This window comes from Dendrobium catenatum, unplaced genomic scaffold (assembly GCF_001605985.2).
Source record: "Dendrobium catenatum unplaced genomic scaffold, ASM160598v2 fragScaff_scaffold_1374, whole genome shotgun sequence".
In the NCBI taxonomy this organism is placed as follows: Eukaryota; Viridiplantae; Streptophyta; class Magnoliopsida; order Asparagales; family Orchidaceae; genus Dendrobium; species Dendrobium catenatum.
The window spans coordinates 498709-518303 of record NW_021319836.1 but is presented as its reverse complement, the minus strand read 5'-3'; the positions used below and the strand labels follow the sequence as shown (position 1 = coordinate 518303).

General features: G+C 33.5%; 1 protein-coding gene across 1 annotated transcript in view; it reads left to right on the top strand.

Moving 5' to 3' along the window:
• LOC110102416 (internal alternative NAD(P)H-ubiquinone oxidoreductase A1, mitochondrial) overlaps window positions 1-10280 on the top strand; it is a 40993-nt gene extending 30713 nt beyond the window's left edge. The window contains exons 5-8 of the mRNA XM_020830749.2: window positions 4209-4372; window positions 4622-4736; window positions 6955-7134; window positions 10013-10280. Of these exons, the coding sequence (XP_020686408.1) occupies window positions 4209-4372; window positions 4622-4736; window positions 6955-7134; window positions 10013-10165 (612 nt within the window). The 3' untranslated portion in view covers window positions 10166-10280. The remainder of the gene's footprint in view (window positions 1-4208; window positions 4373-4621; window positions 4737-6954; window positions 7135-10012) is intronic.
• The last annotated feature ends 9315 nt before the right edge of the window (window positions 10281-19595 follow it).

The window sequence follows — 19595 nt, the reverse complement described above, 5'->3', positions numbered from 1 at the left end:
CAGGTTTCACCACCATATTATAGAATTTTCTATTAAATTTTAGTGGTATTTTTCTATCACACAGCAAGCCAATTACATTCTTCTACTTCAACCATCCAACTTGAATTCTACTAATAATATCCCCATCTATTTTACCATCACTCTGGACAATAGACCCGAGATATCTAAAGCGTGTACTCTTATTAGTGACTTGATTGCCCAAAGCCAGAATACTCCCACTAGATTTAGTACTATTAAAATTACACTCCATATATTTGGTTTTAAAATCTTAACAAGAGTTCATTAAATAAAATTGAAAATCTTTCTATTTGAGACAACCACATGAAGTAGTTTTTTTGTTATTACGAAAAATGCCATTTAAACTAATCTTTGATCTCCTTCCCATTTTTTCTCAACAGCAACAACAACAATATCAAGCCTTTGTCCCACTATGTGGGGTCGGCTACATGAATCCTTTTTCGCCATTGTGCCCTGTTAAAATTCAAATTATCATTTAAATCTAATAAAGAAAGATCATTTCTAATATTTTCTATCCAAGTCTTTTTAGGTCTACCTCTACCTTTCTTAATATAAGTCAAATCTAATACATCATCTTTCCTAACTGGGTCATCAGAAGGCCTCCGTTTAATTGGACAAAACCATCTAAGGTGACTCTCTCTAATCTTATCTTCCATTGGAGCTACTCCAACCTTTTCACGTATATGCTCATTTTGTATTATGTCTCTAAGGGTAAAGCCGCTTATCCACCTAAGCATCCTCATCTCTGCAACGCTTAACTTGGTATTATCCTTCCAATTTTTTCTCATTACAATAAAATAAAATAAATCTTAAAATATTCCAGCTATGTAATGCTGCCCATAGTATTCAGATAAAAAGTTTGATGTGATAGATGAATATTTCATTTAATTTGTCTTTTTTCTTTTGGACCTATATGTCTAAAGAAGTAAGAAACCTTAATTACATTCATATAAGAAAAGATAAAATGAACTTGAAAGAAAGAAAAAACTTTAATGAATTTACCAAAAGGCTTGTATTAGAAGATCCTTGTGTGAAAGTTTGTGCTGTTGGTTTAGAGTGTGATTGTCTCTCCAATTGAATCAAATGTAATTTAAAAAAAAAAACATCATTTTGAAATAAAACAAATATAAATTAAGCATTTGTTGAAGTAAATAAATTATCTAATTATATAAGTCACCATTTCAACCATTATGGTATATATTTCCCTGATTTCTTGATCATATACATGTATCTCCTCATTATTTATCTTCACATTGTTATACTTTTTCTTACCAAAAATATTGCTGTTGTATCCACTCTGCTTATATTTACTGCAATAAAGCTTTGGCAGTAGCTATACTTGACTTTTTCTTTTCTGAGAATGTAATGAATATTGATTTGCTGGCCTCTTTCACATCTTTGGTAGTATGCTTAAGTTTATTATATCTTGGTGGCAATGATAGAATCCTGTCACTCTTCGGCTTCTCTTGAGCGTCATTTAAAGGCATGATGTTATACTTATTGCGTCTTGGAAAATTCACAGCGGTAAAGAGATACATAATTTAGCGTCCAAACTTTGTACGAAGATCCAACACATAAACATATAAGGTAGAGGGGTGCATCATTTATAAAAGACACCATAATTTTTACGTGCAAACCCCAGAAAAAGGGGAAAAATCATGGGCCTTGCCCAGTTTGAATGAATTCACTATTGCTTGTAGTCGATTACAACTGATGCTCTTCCTCAAGGGAATGTGTTGACTAAATGTAGCAAATTTACATCGTATATAGTACATTACGTAGTTGGAGAATGACACAATAGTTGTTCTCAAGATAATGTTATTCTATTTGTTTGGTTGGCATATCCATAATGGATGATGATGGTTTGAAGGATTGCATTCGGTAGGTAATGAAGGTTGGAAGGATTATAATCGTGCAATGATGGTCGAAGGGATTGTAGTCTGCGGGCGATGGAGGTCGGAAGGACCATAGCAGGTGATAGTGGTCGGAAGGATAATAGTTGTGTGACAGTGGTTAAAAGGACCATAGTCGGGCGACAGTGGTCGGAAAGATTATAGTCTGGCGATGCTGGGCGGAAGGATCATAGTAGTTTGGCGATGGTGGTCAGAAGGATCGTAGTTGGCAGGCAATGGTCGGAAGGGTCGTACTCGTGCGACGGTGTTTGGAAGGATCGTAGGCCGGCAATAGTGTTTGGAAGGATCGTAGGCGACAATAGTGTTTGGAAGGATTATAGCTGGGCGACAGTGGTCGAAAAGACCATAGTCGGCTGGCGAAGGTGATCGGAAGGGACCGTAGGCGGGTGATAGTGGTCGGAAGGACCGTATGCAGGCGAAAGTGGTCGGAAGGATCGTAGTTGGACGACGGTGGTTGGAAGGGTCATAGTCAGCGGGTGATGAAGGTCTGAAGAATCGTGGTTAGGCAATGGTGGCAGAAGGTCTGTAGTCGGGCAACAGTGGTCGGAAGGGCCGTAGTCTGGCGATGGTGGTTGTAAAGACCATAGTCGAGCGGTGATGGTTGGAAAAATCATAGTTGGTGGGCGACGGTGGTAAAAAAGATCGTAGTTGGCGGACCACAATGGTCAGAAGGACTGTATGCTGGCGAAAGTGGTCGGAAGGGCTATAGGTGGTAATAGTGGTCGGAAGGACCGTAGTCGAGTAATGGTGGTCAGAAGGACCATAGTCGGGTGATGGTGGTCGGAAGGATCATAGTCGAGAAATGGTGGTCAGAAGGACCGCCAATGATTGCCAGATGGAGTTTGATGGCAATGCTCGGGGGAGATCCAACACGGCGGCTCGGTGGCACGAATTTGACGGCGGTGGTGCCGAGGTGGAGCTTTAGAATTTTCTAAGCCCATGAACATTTTCTCTTTTTCCTCCCTTCTCTCATGTGAATAATAAGGGTCTATTTATAGTTTTTTGGGGTAGTGACATGGCTAGTAAATATGGAGAAGATTAAGGACATGTTGGGAGTGTTCCATCAGATGGCTGGTATTAGCTCCATTGATCATGGAATGTTTATCTAGCATTTAAGCGCCTTAGAGATGTCAGAATTGAGTGATCTTGGGCTTGTTGGATTCTTCTCATCGAGCTGCTCGATTCTGTTATAAGCATGTCATTTTTGGATATCAGTTTATCTTCCAATTGATGCTATGAAGCTTTTAAGTTGGCTTTGGTCTTTTGATTTGGGACCATTTGGGCTCAGATTGGATCAAATTTGGTGCCGTTGGGTTCATCTACTTAAGTTGTTCAATTTGACTGTATGTTTGCTGATATCAGAGTTCGGATGATCTTGAATTTAATTTTGGAAGCTTCTGACTCATATTTGCATCAAGAGTTGTGCCTGATCAAAGGGGGATTCTTGGTGACATATTACTACGCATAAATTATCATATAATTTTCTACAAAATAACACGAATGAACATAGTTTTCGTAGTCGCCTATTTTCATATGAACTACAACACAAACATAGTTAAATGATGTTCTAGTTAACTCCCACTTCTTACACTATACGACTTGGATGCCAAATGCACATTGTATTGGGCTCCATGCTTGATTTTTATTTTATAATTGGTGTCATCAGATTTATAACTTATTTACGACTCTGCATCATGCATATTCTAATTAAAAAAAAAAGAAATTAATCATCTAAACTTAAAAAAAAATCATCCACTCTCCACAATAGTTTGATGAAGACAATGAATTTAAGAACAACTTTAGCTCACAAAAAGTAAATGTCCACTCAAGAATATCACTGAAATTCATTCTCAAATAATATCCTACCGGTAAGGACGTGACATATATACTCTAATTGGTGGTTAGTGTCTTATATCTATCAATCTGCCTTCTAAAAATTTCGTGCGGAACTTAATCCGTTAAAACTCTCGCCGAATATATGCGGAGACACCGTGGCATCAATAAAGTAAAAATTTTGAAGCCCACGATGAGTTAAGTCCAACCACTTGATATTTAAATTTCAAGATATTTCTAAGCAATTCGTTGTGAAATCAAACTCAATATTCTCATGCGCTTAACACTAATTATTGACAAGTTATACATTTTCTGTTGTAGAAGATGATATTGCTTACTTTTGATGCTTTCTTGTCATAGATGGTTTCTGCTTATTGGGAAATTAGAATTAAAATAAAGTTTTCTCTTTCTTCTTTTTACCATTTTTTCCAAACACTTTTGTAGTCTGGGGTACGCCTGGTCCGTGGGGTTGTCAAAGATGTTCAGCCTGAAAACATAATTCTTAATGATGGCACTAAAGTTCCATATGGCCTCTTGGTGTGGTCAACTGGTGTAGGTCCTTCCCAGTTTACAAAGTCTTTGGAGTTGCCGAAGTCACCAGGTGGGAGGTATATTCTCCATCTTATAATGAAAATTAATTGCTGCTTTCTATTGTCGTTTACTCAATGCTGTTGCGTTGGAATCATTGTTTCATATTTTTTTAGTTATTATAACGTTAAAGATCTTGAGATTGTAGAATAATAATGTTTAGTTTACTATCACATATTACATGCAAGTATTAGCTCTTCCGCTTACGGACTTCGTTGTTATTGTCATATTTGTGAAGCTCTTACACAAGGGAGCTGAAATTTTTGCAGGATTGGCGTTGATGAATGGCTTCGGGTTCCTTCAATACAAGACACGTTTGCAATTGGCGACTGTAGCGGATTTCTTGAAAGTACTCAGAAAACTGTGTTACCAGCTTTAGCACAGGTTTGCTTGTGTTTTTTTATTGGTTAGTTTGATAACAGGTTATTGCTATTTCTCATAGTGGGTAGATAGGTCTCTTCATTAAAAAAACCCCAATTAGGTTCCCTGTGTCAACCATAATCAGCAAGTAGATCCTTCCATCTATAATCTATAATGACACAAAATGGCATTTTTAATCTTTCAAACCGACTAATTAGGTCCTTGAACTGTGCTAAGAAGAATCTGCCATTAGGTTCATCCTTCTTCCTTTTTCTCTTACACAAATATTTTTTTCATTTTGTGGTAATTGTGACATTGACGTGTTGGTTAAATAATCAAGATAGACATAATTATGAAATTACAAATAAAAGCAATTTTTGTTTTTTTTTTATTATTTTTTTATTTTTTATTTTTACAAATAAAAGCAATTAAATATATGTTAGAAATATAATGTCTCATCATCTTTTTCATCATCATCAACTTTATCCTAACTATTTCAACTCATCTTTATGAATTCTCATTTTCCATTCATTCTTATGGAGTATTGCGGAATGTGTTAAAAATTCGTTATTTACAAAGCATATCCAATAATTCTTATCTATGTTAACTTAGGTCTACACCTTCTCCTCCTTAATCCTCTAGCATTAATTTTATCTATTCATACCATGGGACATTGTATGTACTAATCAATTAAGCTTATTTAAAATTACCTCATCTTCAATATATTGTCACTCTAGCCATTTCTTTGATATAGTTACTTTCATTCAAGAACAAGGTGGTTTAATAAAGTATTTTCCTATCTTAGTTGGATCACATTAAGGATCAACTTTAAGCCCATATTTTCTTTTTGCTTTAGTCATGGATGTTCTTACTAGGCATTTGCAAGAGGATGTAACTTGATGTATGCTTTTGTTGATGATATTCTTCTTGTTGATAAGACTTGAGAGGGAGTTGATGAAAAACTAGAATTATGTAGGTCAACCTTAGAGTATTAAGATTTTCATTTTTAGTAGATCTAAAACCGAATATATAGAGTGTAATTTTAGTAGTAATAGATTTTGGAGTGGGATTGTCATATTGGTGATTAAGTTATTAAAAAAAGTGCACATTGTGGATATCTTTGATCTATTGTTGAAAGTAATAGTGAAATAGATGAGGATATTTGTAGTAGAATTCTAGTTGGATGGCTAATGTGGAGGAATGCATCGTGCCTTTTCTATGATAGAAAATTCCCTTCAAACTGAAGGAAAAAATTTATAAGTTGGTGATTAGACCTGCAATGTTTGATGGCGCAAAATGTTGACCATTAAAAGAGAAACATAAAACTAAGTTCCATTTTGCAAATATGAGAATGCCCAGGTGAATGAGTGGCTTCACTTTTAGAGTCAGAACACGAAATGAGTTTATATGTGAAAAAGCTAGAGCAGCTCCAGTGGAATATAAGATTATAAAGAGTCAACTTAGATGGTTTGGTCGCATAAAACATCAGTCTTTTAATAACCTTGTTAGGAGAGTAAATATATGTATTATACCTGATCTATGTTAAGAAATGTAGGAGTACATCTAAAAAGATTTGGTTAGAAAGTATTAAAAGGACTTTTTTTATAGATTTAAATGAGAATTTGGTTCTTAATAGGATATAATGAATAAAAAAAATTCATGGAGTTGTGGGATAAAGGCTTGTTGTTATTGTTGTTGATGATAATGATGATGATACTATTATATTGTGATGTCTATCATGCTCAATTTGGATATCGACTTTTACCACCCAATATCTTTTTTATAAAAAGGAATTCTATTATTGCCAATTGATTTGTTGTTATTTACTAATAGCTAGGCACCTATAAATTAAATTAAATTTAGAAGATTAATTTTTTATTTAAAAAACGAGTATTATATACTATATAGTATATCCATTATAAGAATATCTTACAAGATAATTAAAAAGGAATGAGTGAATATAACAGTGTATGCTAAGGTCAGATAAGTTATTTTTCTAAAAAAATTCAAAGCTTCTTTTAACAAAATGAGTTCTATAAAAGAATGAATATTTAGCTTTTTAATAACCTCAGATTTTAGCTTGCATAAAGCCATACATTTTCATGCAACAAGTAACCATCCCCTCACCAAATGCCCAAAAAATGGTTCTGCTGCCTAAAGAAGTTTATAGCTTTTCGTTCTCTTCAGAGTTTCTTATCGAAACATCATAGCATCCAATCTTTCGAATGCTCTGTCAATATAGGTAGCAGAGAGGCAAGGGAAATACCTAGCACGCCTACTGAACCAAATCGGCAAAGCAGGTGGCGGATATGCAAACCAAGCCAAAAATATAGATTTGGGTGATCAGTTTGTATACAAACACCTCGGAAGCATGGCAACCGTTGGGAGGTATAAAGCTCTGGTTGACCTTCGGCAAAGCAAGGTTAGTACTGTTTGGCGAAATTAGTTAAAAAAATACTCGATTTTTTTTATCTATAAAAATAAAAGAGGTTAAGGCTTCGTTTGTAACGACTTTCTTATTGCTTCTTAAAGCAATTTCTTAGTACAAAAATAAAAAAATTTTGTAGTAAGAAGCTGTTTTAAGAAGCAATAAAAAAACTGTCCCAAACGAAGCATAAATCTGCCATTGAAGAAATTTGCTTATTAATGGCAGATTTATAGATATCTTCAGATCAACAACAGATTTCTATAAATCTTCAGGTCAACTGAAGTTTTCTAAAAATCCACCCATAACCTGAAGATTTCAGAAAAAAAATTGCTGAATGGGTAGATTTCACAGCATGCAATACTTGAGAAATTTGATTTGATATGGTTCCTTTGTTCATCTCCTGCGGACTCTATTTTTTATCTACGTCAATTTGCACTCTCAGTCCTAATATTGGTGAGATTTTCTCCGTAAATATCCTATAGTTCATCTATAATATTCAAGTCTCTAAAACCTAATATAACTTAGGGATATGCTCATAATCTTCATAATATGAATAGCCATTTCACGAGAATAAATCTTGCTTCCATAATATATGTACTTTTTGGTTTAATTGAACTTTTAAAATTAATCAGTTAATTTTTCTTTTGCTTGAGAAGGCTTAATAATTAGAGAGAGATTTATTTCACTTGAATGGCTAAATTAATTAAAGTATCTTTATTGAATGCTTTGAGTATGAGTGTTTGAACTTTAAACATCGATTCTTCTCCAAATATTTACATTTCATCCAAAATGAATGCCTCTTTAATCATCTTAGATTTTTTTATGACGTATTGACATGGACAAGGTGATGCATACACTGTACAGCATGAGCATGGGATAGGTTAATTAAAGTATTATTTTTTTATGACGTATTGACAGGTGATGCAAACACTGTACAGCATGAGCATGGGATAGTTTATTGAGAAACTAAAAATATTACATAATATATATATATATATATATATATTTAAAATTTTTATTTATTTAAAATAAAAAAAAAGTTAAATTTCTTATTTTTCTATCCATAAAACTAAATCAATCACCAACACTCAATATCTCATTCATCGAATATTCTCATTTTCATTTTTTTTTTGGCGGATCGCGACTTTTGTTTTACAATGATGTTTGATGTCATCTCAACATCGATGTCTGATGTCGTTTAAACATTGACTTTTCAAAAGTCTGACACTGTCTTGACATTGATGCCCGACGCTAATAATTTCTACACCCACAGCTTGATAGCTCATATTTATCCGATGTCTTCTTAACATTGACGATCAACGCCCACTTCACATCGATGTTTCAACATTGTCGTCTCCTCTCTCAATGTCTAATATATGGCATCGATGTCCGACTCTTGACATCCTAATATTAATCATTTTATGCACAAATTTTAGTTAAATGATTTATTATTTCAAAATTATTTTTAATATTATATTTATTTAATCTTTATACACTATTTTTAAAATATAAAAATTATAATACATTGTCTAACTCCGTAACTCGTGTCCGTATCCTATATTTTTAATAATCAATATGTCAATGTCCTTGTCATGTCATATCCGTGTCACCATGTTCATATTTGTGCATCATAGTTTGTCACGAATGTTAAGTACGTGTTATTTATTTATTTATTATTTTAAATTGGACATGTCAGTATATAGCTTGTCGATTATAATGTTGGTTGTGTCATGTCTTGCATGTTTTGAATGCCGTATATTTTGATATTATAAAGTATATGCGTCATGAAAAACTTTATAAGAAAAAATAATAATCCGATGAATTTTAATGTTATGGGCATATATTGTGAAGATTTATGTTCTTTAAATAATCATTCATAACAATGGATGAGGATGTCGAGGATATCCCAAGTTATATTATGATTTTGAAAGCTGATTTTATTCATGAACTATCCGAAGTCATTTTTATAAAAGACATCCCACCTAGCTTACACTAAAGGAAATCTTATCAGTAGGATTGAGGGCATTATTGCTGTGTATAAAAGCACTTATATCAGCTATAGCTTCTGAAGCTTTATGAATCTCCTCATCAATGGCATATTTCTCTAAAATCTGTAGTTGAAGCGTATAGATCTCTATTGCTGTTGAGCAAATTTCTAGAAATCTGCTTCTTTTTATAGAGGTTCTCTTTAATAAGATTAAAAAGAAAGGGAGCCTCTTTTTAAAGTTTCACCTAACTTCTCGCATGCCATCATCTTTACCTTTATAGCATGGAATCTAATGAGTGAGTTCACTTTTGGTCATGCTAATCTTGTTCGTAATTTTATAAATCCTCATTCTTTCCTGCTTTTTGTTGCACTATTTCGTAGTTTTTGTTTTTGTTTTCATATTATCTTATTTATCTATCTTATTAATGCATCTTTTCTACAATTATTTTTTTCAATGTGCATTTTCCCATCCTTCTAGTACTATCCTCTTACAATATTTTTCCGTTGGCTTCGTTTGAAACAGCTTTCGTACTTATTTTTTTAGCAGCTTTTTAGTATAAAAATTTTGAGTCAAGAATTTCTTATATTAGAAAGCAACTTTAGAAAGCAGTAATAAAGCTGTCTAAAACGAAGCCTCAATTCAGATTAATTATACTGTGCGGACACCGGAGGCAAATCAGAGCACGCCACATCACTTCCTTGCTGTGTACCAGATGACGTGACGCGCTCTAATTCGCCTCCGAACACAGGGTTACGTCTGGTGTCTGCACAGAGTAGTTTCTCGTCATTTTGACCATCAAAAGCATGTTAGTTAGTTCTTAGAAATAATCATACGAACAACAATTTGATTTTTGTGATAAAATGTTGTGTGACAACTTGTTCCAGGAGGCCAAGGGCTTGTCACTTGCAGGTTTTGTAAGCTGGTTTATTTGGAGGTCTGCATACTTAACTCGAGTTGTGAGTTGGAGGAATAGGTTCTATGTGGCCATAAACTGGCTTACAACCTTAATATTTGGTCGTGATATAAGCCGAATCTAAGGGATTATATGTATTATTTGTTCTTTCACTGCTGAAATAAACTATCTTATGTATGAGTTGTTTATCATCGTCTTGTTATTGAATGATCAATCAAGGAGAAAAGTGTTGAACTTTATGTGTTTGTTCTTGTGATTTTGTTTTTGATAATCTGTTAATTTAGAAAGTTTTATGATCCTTAAGGAAAGCTAATCTTTTTTAATATAGTCTTATAGTATGGAAGCTGAAGGCAATGTCCAAAGTACATAAAATCTTGCATTTTCTAAATTAATATAGCCTTATAGTATGGAATGTTACTATGATTAAAGGAATTGCAAGCAAATAATGAATTTAAATTTTTTTTATTTTTTTTTATTAAATTTATTTAATTCAAATAGCAACGAATATTGCTATCAGGTGAGAACCCAAAAAAAAAAAAAAAATTTCAGGTCTTTTTTTGAAAAATACAATAATTTATATGAATTAAAGCACGTTTTTCATGTTGATATAAGAATTTAGGTCTAAATATTTAATTTTTATTACATATAAAATTCTGATGCATCATTATGAAATTCTTTAATCGAGCATAATTTTGATGCAAATATAATAAAAAAAGAATTTATTTGGTGATTATCTGTATTTCTATTTCGGCAAATTTATTAAAATTATTCTGATTGAGATTAAACTTAAAATTAAATATTTAAAATATAATTAGAAACCTAATAACACTTTTATAAGCATACTTACATATTGATTATTTCAATTTAGCCAATAAAAATATTTTTGAAGATCATTAAATTAAAGTATAAATGGTTCTAACCAAATAAAAATATTTTTGAAGATCATTAATTCAAAGTACAAATGGTTTTTTTACCCCAAATTGAAAATATTTTTTAGGATCTTAAATTCAATTATCATTAAATACTTTTATAAGATTTAATGTATACTTTAAGATGACAAATTTGACAGTGTCAACCATTTGTTAACTAATCAACAACGTCTCTATTAGTTAATATGATAATAAGGTTGAGCATTGCGTGCAGTTATAAAAAGTCTAGAGAAAGTAAATAAAAATAAAAAAATAAAAAAATAAAAAAAAAGTCTAGAGAAAGCAGTATTTTTTACTGTTGGATGACTCGCACGTTTCCCTAATACTTATCTAATTTTTATTAGAATAAACTTAAAATTTTAAGATGTAAAATTATAGTGACACATAAAAATATATATAACTTAGATATTTTAGATAAATTTAAATATAAGTAAGAAGAATCTAACAAGTCTAAAATTATCTAATTCTGCATCATTAATACACTTAAATATTAAACAAACTGTTTATGATTGAGGAGAAAACTCGAGTTGTTTGATGGAGTGCTTTAGATTTTATTTATATTGGCAGGGTATGTAACTATAGACATTTATAAATAGGCATCCACTCTTTAATGGGAGCTTAGATGTTGGCTTTAGACTCAGGAGAGCAAAGAGATATACATAATTTAGGAGCTCCACCCCGACCACCACTATCGGATTACCACTATACCACTATCAGACTAATACTATTGGATCACCGCCCGACTATTGTCATCATACTGCGACATGATCATTATCGTCAAACAATTGAAATCTGGCCAACATCACCCTACTACAATCATTTGACATCAATTTTCCGACTATGTTCCTACAAACCAATTTTCCTGACCTTTGTCATCTAACCATAGTGGCCGGTTTATGTTATGTCGTCCATCGTCACTCTGTTTATGGTCATTCGATATTCTGCTCGACTATGGCGCTTTGACAACTGCCACTTGACTATGATCCTCAGACTAACATCCCCTGATTATAGTTTCCTGACAACATTTGCCCGATTACTCCATTGTCGCCTAGCTAAGCTTCTTTGAGCATAGTTGATTGATTACGGTCCCCCAACCACCGTCGTCCAACAAAACTCTTTCGACCACCGTCGCTCAACTATGATCTCACGACTATTGTTGATCAACAAATGCCTTTGAACACCATCTTTCGACTATGATCATTCGACCGTCATTGCCCGACTAAAGACTTCTAATCACCATCGCCTAACTACGATCTATTGACCACCATCACTCGAATATGATCATCTAACCACTGTCACCCGACAATAGTATTTTAAATAGCAACCAAAATTTCATATAACTACTTTTTTTAATGTTTTCTCATTATTTTTCAAAAATTTCTGTGATGGAAGCTACTTTTTACAATCATAGTAGCTAAACTATGTTCTTTATAGTAACTTCACAATAAAATTTATAAACTATTGTAGCAATACCAAACAAATCATAAGACTTTTTTTTGGGACAATTTAAGATATTTATTTTTTAACTTTTCTTAAGTTTCTTTCTTTCAAAATTTTTTTTTTTTTCAAAAACCGCCTTTTAAAAGTAAAATTTTAAAATAGCCATAAAAAATTGGCTTACAAGTTACAAACATATTATTTTTTCTAATTTTTTTTTTTTTCACATAACAAGTTGAAAAGTTATTCCAAACAAAACCTAATTTAGCTCAATTCATGAATAAAATATGTTGAATAATGCTAAACTCCCAAAATAAAATCTCATATTAATGCTTCATCATTTGGAATGAATTTTTTACTGCTTCTTAAAACAGATTTATAGTACAAATTTTTAATTTCTGTATTAAAAAATTATTTTAAGAAACAATAAAAAAGTCGTCCCAAATGAAGCCTATTCGTTTGGGACGGCTTTTTTATTGCTTTCTAAAACGGAGTTTTAGTACAAAAATAAAAAATTTTGTACTAAAACTTCGTTTTAAAAAGCAGTAAAAAATCTGTCCCAAACGAAGCCTAAATCTTAAAACTTAGGATTTTGTGCACACATCAATACTACCTGCAAGGCTGCAACTGATTCTTTCTGATTTTGCATAAGGCCAAATAGGCATTCAGACCAGCTTCGATATATATACATATATGAATTTATCCGTGCAAATAGCCTTACTCAATCATGTATGATAATATTATTCTGGTGTGTTTTATAAAACTATTGCTAAAATTCTTGCTTTAAGAAAGAATGATGTTATGCCCTTGATTATTCATTATAATCAATCTGATTTCATAAAGAAAAGGATATCTACTGACAGTATTATTCTGGCTATGGAATTGTTGAGAGGGTTTAACTGTCAGAATAAAGAGAAATTCTTATGTTCCAATTTGGATATTCATAAAGTGTTTGATTCTGTTTCTAGGGATTTTCTTTTTAATAGGATGGCTCAAAAAGGTTTTCCTCCTATTTTTATTTCTTGGGTTAAAGAGTGCATTAAAGATATTCATTCTCTATTATCCTTAATGGTGCTTTTAATGGTTTCTTTGGTTCTTCTTAGGATGTCCTCTTTTCTCATATCTTTTTTGTATTGTTATGGATGCGTTTTCGAATCTTCTTGAGGATCAGTCTAATATGGTAAATTTTGAAGGTATTATGGCTGGTGATAATTCCATATCTCATTTATTATATGTAGATGATGTTCTAATTTTTGATAAAGCTTCTATTAGGAATGCTGATAAGTTAAATGAGATTCTTGATTATTTCTATAACTTTTCTGGGCTTTTGATCAATCAAGGTAAAAGTTCCATTATTTTTTCTAAAAATTGTGGTTTGACTCAAGATATTAGTCATATGCTGGGAATCCCTATTTCCCAAAATTCTTTGAAATATTTAGGTCTTCCTATTTCTTGTAAAAGGCTTTTAATTTCTAATTTTCAACCTCTAATGAATAAAATTATGGATATGCTTGCCGGTTGGAAAACTAGAATTTTATCTTTTACTGGTAGAGTGCAATATATTAATTTTACTATTTCTAATATTATTTCATATTGGATTAGAGGGCTTTCTTTACCTAAAATATGCTTCAATTTTTTTTAAAAAAGCTTGTTCTAATTTTCTTTTTTATGGTCAGATTAATGTTAGAAGGATCCATATGATTACATGGAAGGATGTTTGCAAGCCTAAGAAAGCGGGTGGGCTTGGGATTTCTAATCTGGTTGCTTTAAGGCTTGCATTTAACTGTTCTCATTTGGAGGATTGTTAATGATATGAGCCTGCTTGCGATTTGGGTTAAATATAAGTATATCTTTTGTTGGAAGCCTTGCTCTCATAAAGATTCTAAATATTGGAAAGAACTATGGGGTATTGCTAGAGATATTAAAGATAATATCTCTTTTAATTTGGTAGAATCCAGTAAGTTATCTCTTTTTTGGGATCCGTGGATTAAAGGAAATGCTATGCAGGATATTCTTTCTTCTCATGAGGCTTCTATTTTACATAACAAGAAGGCGGGTAATTGGATTGATAATGGTATTTGGGTTATTTCCAGTTATATTCCAGATAATATTACTCAGGAAATTTTGAAAATTTTGATTCTTAATCAGGTCTCTTCTTCGATCTCTTGGGATATGTTTAAGTTGCCTGTTTTTAAGAATCTTTATTCTTTTTTCTTTATTAATATTAATAAGATGGATTGGTTTAATTATGTTTGGCACAAATATTATGCTTTAAGATTCTCTTGTTTTGCTTGGATGACTATGTTGAATGGGTTAAAAATGATAGATCTTTTTATTAAGAGGAATATTATAGTGTTTAGTAACTGTATTATGTGTAATAGTGGGATTGATAGTCATAGACATTTATTTTTTGAATGTGACTTTTCCTTTCAGATTATTTCTAAGTTTGTGCCTAATATTAATTTCTTTATGTTTAGACCAAATTTAATTCAAACTTTTGAATTTATTTGAATTTCGAAGTGGAATACAGATGACAAAAGTCTTTATTTTCTTTATACTTGATGTACTTTTTATTTTATTTGGAAAGAGAGAAATTGTAGAAAAATGGATAATAAATTTAGCTCGTAGGATTCCATCTATAATCGGATCAGGTTTTCGGTTCAAGCTAAAGTTTTTAATTGGATCTCTTTGCCCAAAATTCAACACAGGATTAACTAGATGTGGTGGTTTGAGTATTTTTTGGACTATGATGTTTGGGCATTTTCATATTTTTTCTTTTGAACAGCTAGTTTAGCAACTAGTTTTTGCTGGAAGGTTAATCTAGTAACCATTAAGATGGATGATTTTTTTAAAAATATGATTATCTTCCCTTTTGCTGAGTCCGGGATCTTATGGCCCTTTATTTTGTTATGTGAATAAATATATATTTTCGTATGATAAATAATACTAGTTTTAAATGCTATGCATGTAAATCATCTTTTCTTCTATTACAAAAACCAAATGAGCCCTAAAATTCAATTAAATATGATATGTAAGAAAATGGTCTTTGAAAGGAAAACAATCATTGTAAACTCTCTAAGGCAATCTCCAACCAAACTTCATACCACCGTATGTCGTTCGCCATTTGCCGCATTTAAACTCCAAATCTCACACCAAAATTTGGTAGGTAAATAGTGCGACACTAATATTGACGTCGGACTGTTCACCTATACCAAAAATTTGGTTGCCGAAGACGATTGCGAAAGAGAAGAAAGCGAGCAAAATAGGAGAGAGATTGTTACCTTCGTAGGAAGCGCCCAAAAGAAGAAAAAAATACAATTCGATTGGAGATGAATTACGTGAAAAATAAAATTTTCAGTTTGAGATGCCCTAAGCATACTCTTCAAATGCAAATGAATGAAATTTTCTTTTGCATTTGTACCCTCCATCACCATTCTCATCCGCAACCTCATCATAGCCATCCAATTTAAATCGTAAGGTCAGTGGCGCCACCATGCTATCCGACAATGATATTGATATGCTGCTATCTGAGTGATCAAAGCTGTCCGACATAGGGGAAATATGATATTGAACGGCTCTCACCTTCTTGAATCTCCCAGGGTGACGAGAAGAGAGTCGGCTTGTGCCGCGACGGAGCTCCACTCACCGGAGTCGCCAAGCACCCACCATGGCCTCTTCTTCTCACTCATCTCATACTCCAGACGTTTTATGGCCCTCGTCGCGCTTTGCTTCGCAGTTGAGACCCATGTCAAACACCTTGCGTGTACTTTTCCGGAGCCCGGCGAGGAAGTGGGAAGAGGGAGTCGGCGGTTGTGGTGGTGGTGGAACGGCGTTGGAAATGGTGGCAACGACAATGGTTGAGGTGGTGACCGGAGAGTTTGGCATCAAGGAAGATTAGAGGATATCATGATAATGATCGGGTCTTGTGCGTGCGGAGTCCGGATCCGGAGGGCGTCCGGACTGCAATCATGTGATGTCATGTGAAAATTTTTTCTCCTTTTTATCTCCAAGATACGTAAGAGTCCGGATTAAAAGCTATATCAAGACTCCATCAAATGGTAAATTAGTATGTTCGGTATTCGGATTCGTCCAGACATCAATTCAGACGCGCCACGTCACTCAAATATACTAACTCTCAGTGTGATGTGGCGCGTCTAGATTGGATGTCCGGACGTCCGGTGACCGGACGTAATAATTCGCCTCGTCAAATTGAAAAAATTATTGCGTGCATATGAATGTCAATTCAGACTTTTCACTAATATATAATATATAGGATGATATGGTGTGTCTGAATTGACCTTTAAATACATCCGAATTCTACACGTAATAATCTCTCATCAAATTGAGGTTTGGTATAATCTCTCATCAAATTGAGGTTTGGTTTGGAAGTTGAGCTTTAAATAAAGGTGAGTACTAATAATGTATGATTAAACATCTCACCTTGGTAAGTTGATGGGGGAGTTTTGACTATCAATATTGACTAATACTGTAGACTTAAATAGCCTTAGAAGGTGCAACATTTTCATTTATAATATTGATAAAAAAAGTATAAGCTTTATAAGATATATGCATGATTTCTATTTATTTCAAATTTTTAGAAGGCATAAGCCTGAAAAGATACATGATTTATATTTATCTAAAAATCTTAAATGATACAAGCCTTATAAGGCCAAAGGATAGCTCATTTCATCTAAAGTTCAATGAGGATATTCATTCAAAATCCCTGAAAAGTACATGGGGGCCGGTGGCAGCGGGTGTTTGTTGTTAGCTGGTTCATAGCGGCGGCAGCGGACAACAATAGCATTGAATTTTCAGTGTATTTGAAACTCGCCCAAATCGGAGGAGTTCCAAATATACTAAAAATGAACTAGATGATAAATTTTAAATACATCAAAATATTATATTATATTTATTTTATTTCAAATCAATATGAATATTTTTAAATAGCCGCTAAAAAAAATCTGGAGGGCTTAATTCCTGTGGAGGCTGCATGTTTTCATAATTGATTGAGATGCTATCAATCATCTCTCTCAATTAAAGACATTAATTAGATATGCGAAGCTATGAAAGTAAATAACTTTCGGCGGTTGAACAAATCTTAGCATATTTTCCTCTGCAGCTTTGTTTATTATTATTTATCATTTTTTTTCCTTTAATGTTAATGCGTTTTGCTGCTGATATACTGATTTTAATGTAATATAATATTCAAAATTAACGTATGATCATATGCCTGTTAGTACTTAGCACATTAGAGTAATTGAGCTTCGTTTGGGAGGACTTTATTAGTATTTTTTAAGCAGTATTTTATAACAAAATTTTTAATTTTTGTACTTGATATATCATCAAAAAATTATCTTGATTGGGCACAAATCTCGAAGCAAAAATTAAGTTAGAAACTTCAAAAATTAAATAGGAGATCATTTGAACTCTGATTTCAACAAACTTACAATCAAACAGAACGTCTCTAAAATACAAACCCAACGACACTAAATTCGACTCAATCCGAGCTAAAATGAGTCTAAATCAAAGACCTAGAGTGAATTTGGATTACCAAACGGATTCCAAACATGAGATGCTTATAGTCGAATTGAGCGCCTCGACCAGACGAATCCAACGAGCCCAAAATCGTCAAATTCTCATATCATTAAGACATTCAAATCTCAAATAAACACACCATGATCAACATCAGCCGTCCAGTCAAATCACTCTCAACTTGCACCTGTTCTCCTCCTTATTTACTGGCCAAACAACTCTAAAAAAATTATAAATAGGCCCCTCATTCTTCATTAGGGAGAAGGAAAAAAGAGAAGTAAGAGCTCTCTTTTCACTAGACTCCTCCTCGACCACCTCCCGGCTATCGATCGACGCCAAATTTCTACCCGACACCGTACCTCCTCCAGTCGTTGGACCTCCTCTCGACACTAGACTTCTGCCCGTTGCCAGATTTCTACCCGACGCCGAACTTCCACATGTAGCCAGACTCCTGCCTTACGCCTGGCTTCTATCCATCGTAGGCCTTTCGTGAATTTCTATCTAACACCGGACTTCCGCCCGTCGATGGATTTCTACCTGACTCCAGACTTCTGTCCATCACCAAGGTTTTATCCGACACCAGACTTTCATCGTACTTCTACTCGACGCAAAATTTGCACTCGTCGTCGGATTTTTACGGCCTTGCGTCGGACTTCCACCTGTTACGGTACTTCCTTCGGACTTCTACCAACGTCGTACTTCCGCCCCATAGCCGGATTTCTGACCGCCAACTACAGTTGTCTTTAGTCCCTCTGACTTTCGTCGTCAGAAGATGATCCTTCCGACCTTCGTCACTCACCGATTATGTTCCTTCCGATCAAACAAATAAGTCAACAATTATTCTTTGTTTTCCAACCATATAATGTTCTCCATATAATGTACATCAAGCAAGACCTTCCCCTCAAGGAAGGTCCTCATTTTTAATCAATTGCAAATAATAGTAGATTCATTCAAACTGGGTCAATATAAAAATCTTGGTGCCTCTTATGAATGCTACAATATCTCTCTTATCTGATTGCGTGCTGGATCTTCGAACAACGCTAAGACATTAAACTTTATACTTCTCTATTGCCGCGAACATTCTAAGATGCAATAGTACTAGAAAATTGATTTAGGAAGCAGTAGGAAAGCCATCCCTAATGAAGCCTCAATCTATTATGCTAGACACTTCATGAAATTATAATGGTTTAGGCATCTTGAGGACAATTTTTTTATTGCTTTATAAAATAACTTTTTAGTACAATCCATGAAATTATGATGTCGTCAAATGAAGCATTGGGATATTTAGGGCTAGAGAAATATTACTTATACGCAACTCATCTTGATCTGTAGTATGGGAGCTTTTAGGGCTAGTAAAATATTACTTCTATGCAACTCATCTTGGTCTGTTGTTTGGAAACTTTAGAGCTAGTGAAATATTACTTATACGTAGCTCATCTTGATTTGTTGTTTGGAAGATTTGACTATAATCTAAGAGGTCTTGGGTTTGAGTATTGTGTATGTGATGTATATGTATTTGCCTTAATTGATCTAAATGTCTAAAAAAAAATACTTATAAAATACTTAGAATTAGAAAAATGCCTCGCCAGAAGCTCCCGCTATGGGTGTAAGTGAGCCAAGCCGGCTCGAACTCGACTCGTTAACGAGCTCGTGAGC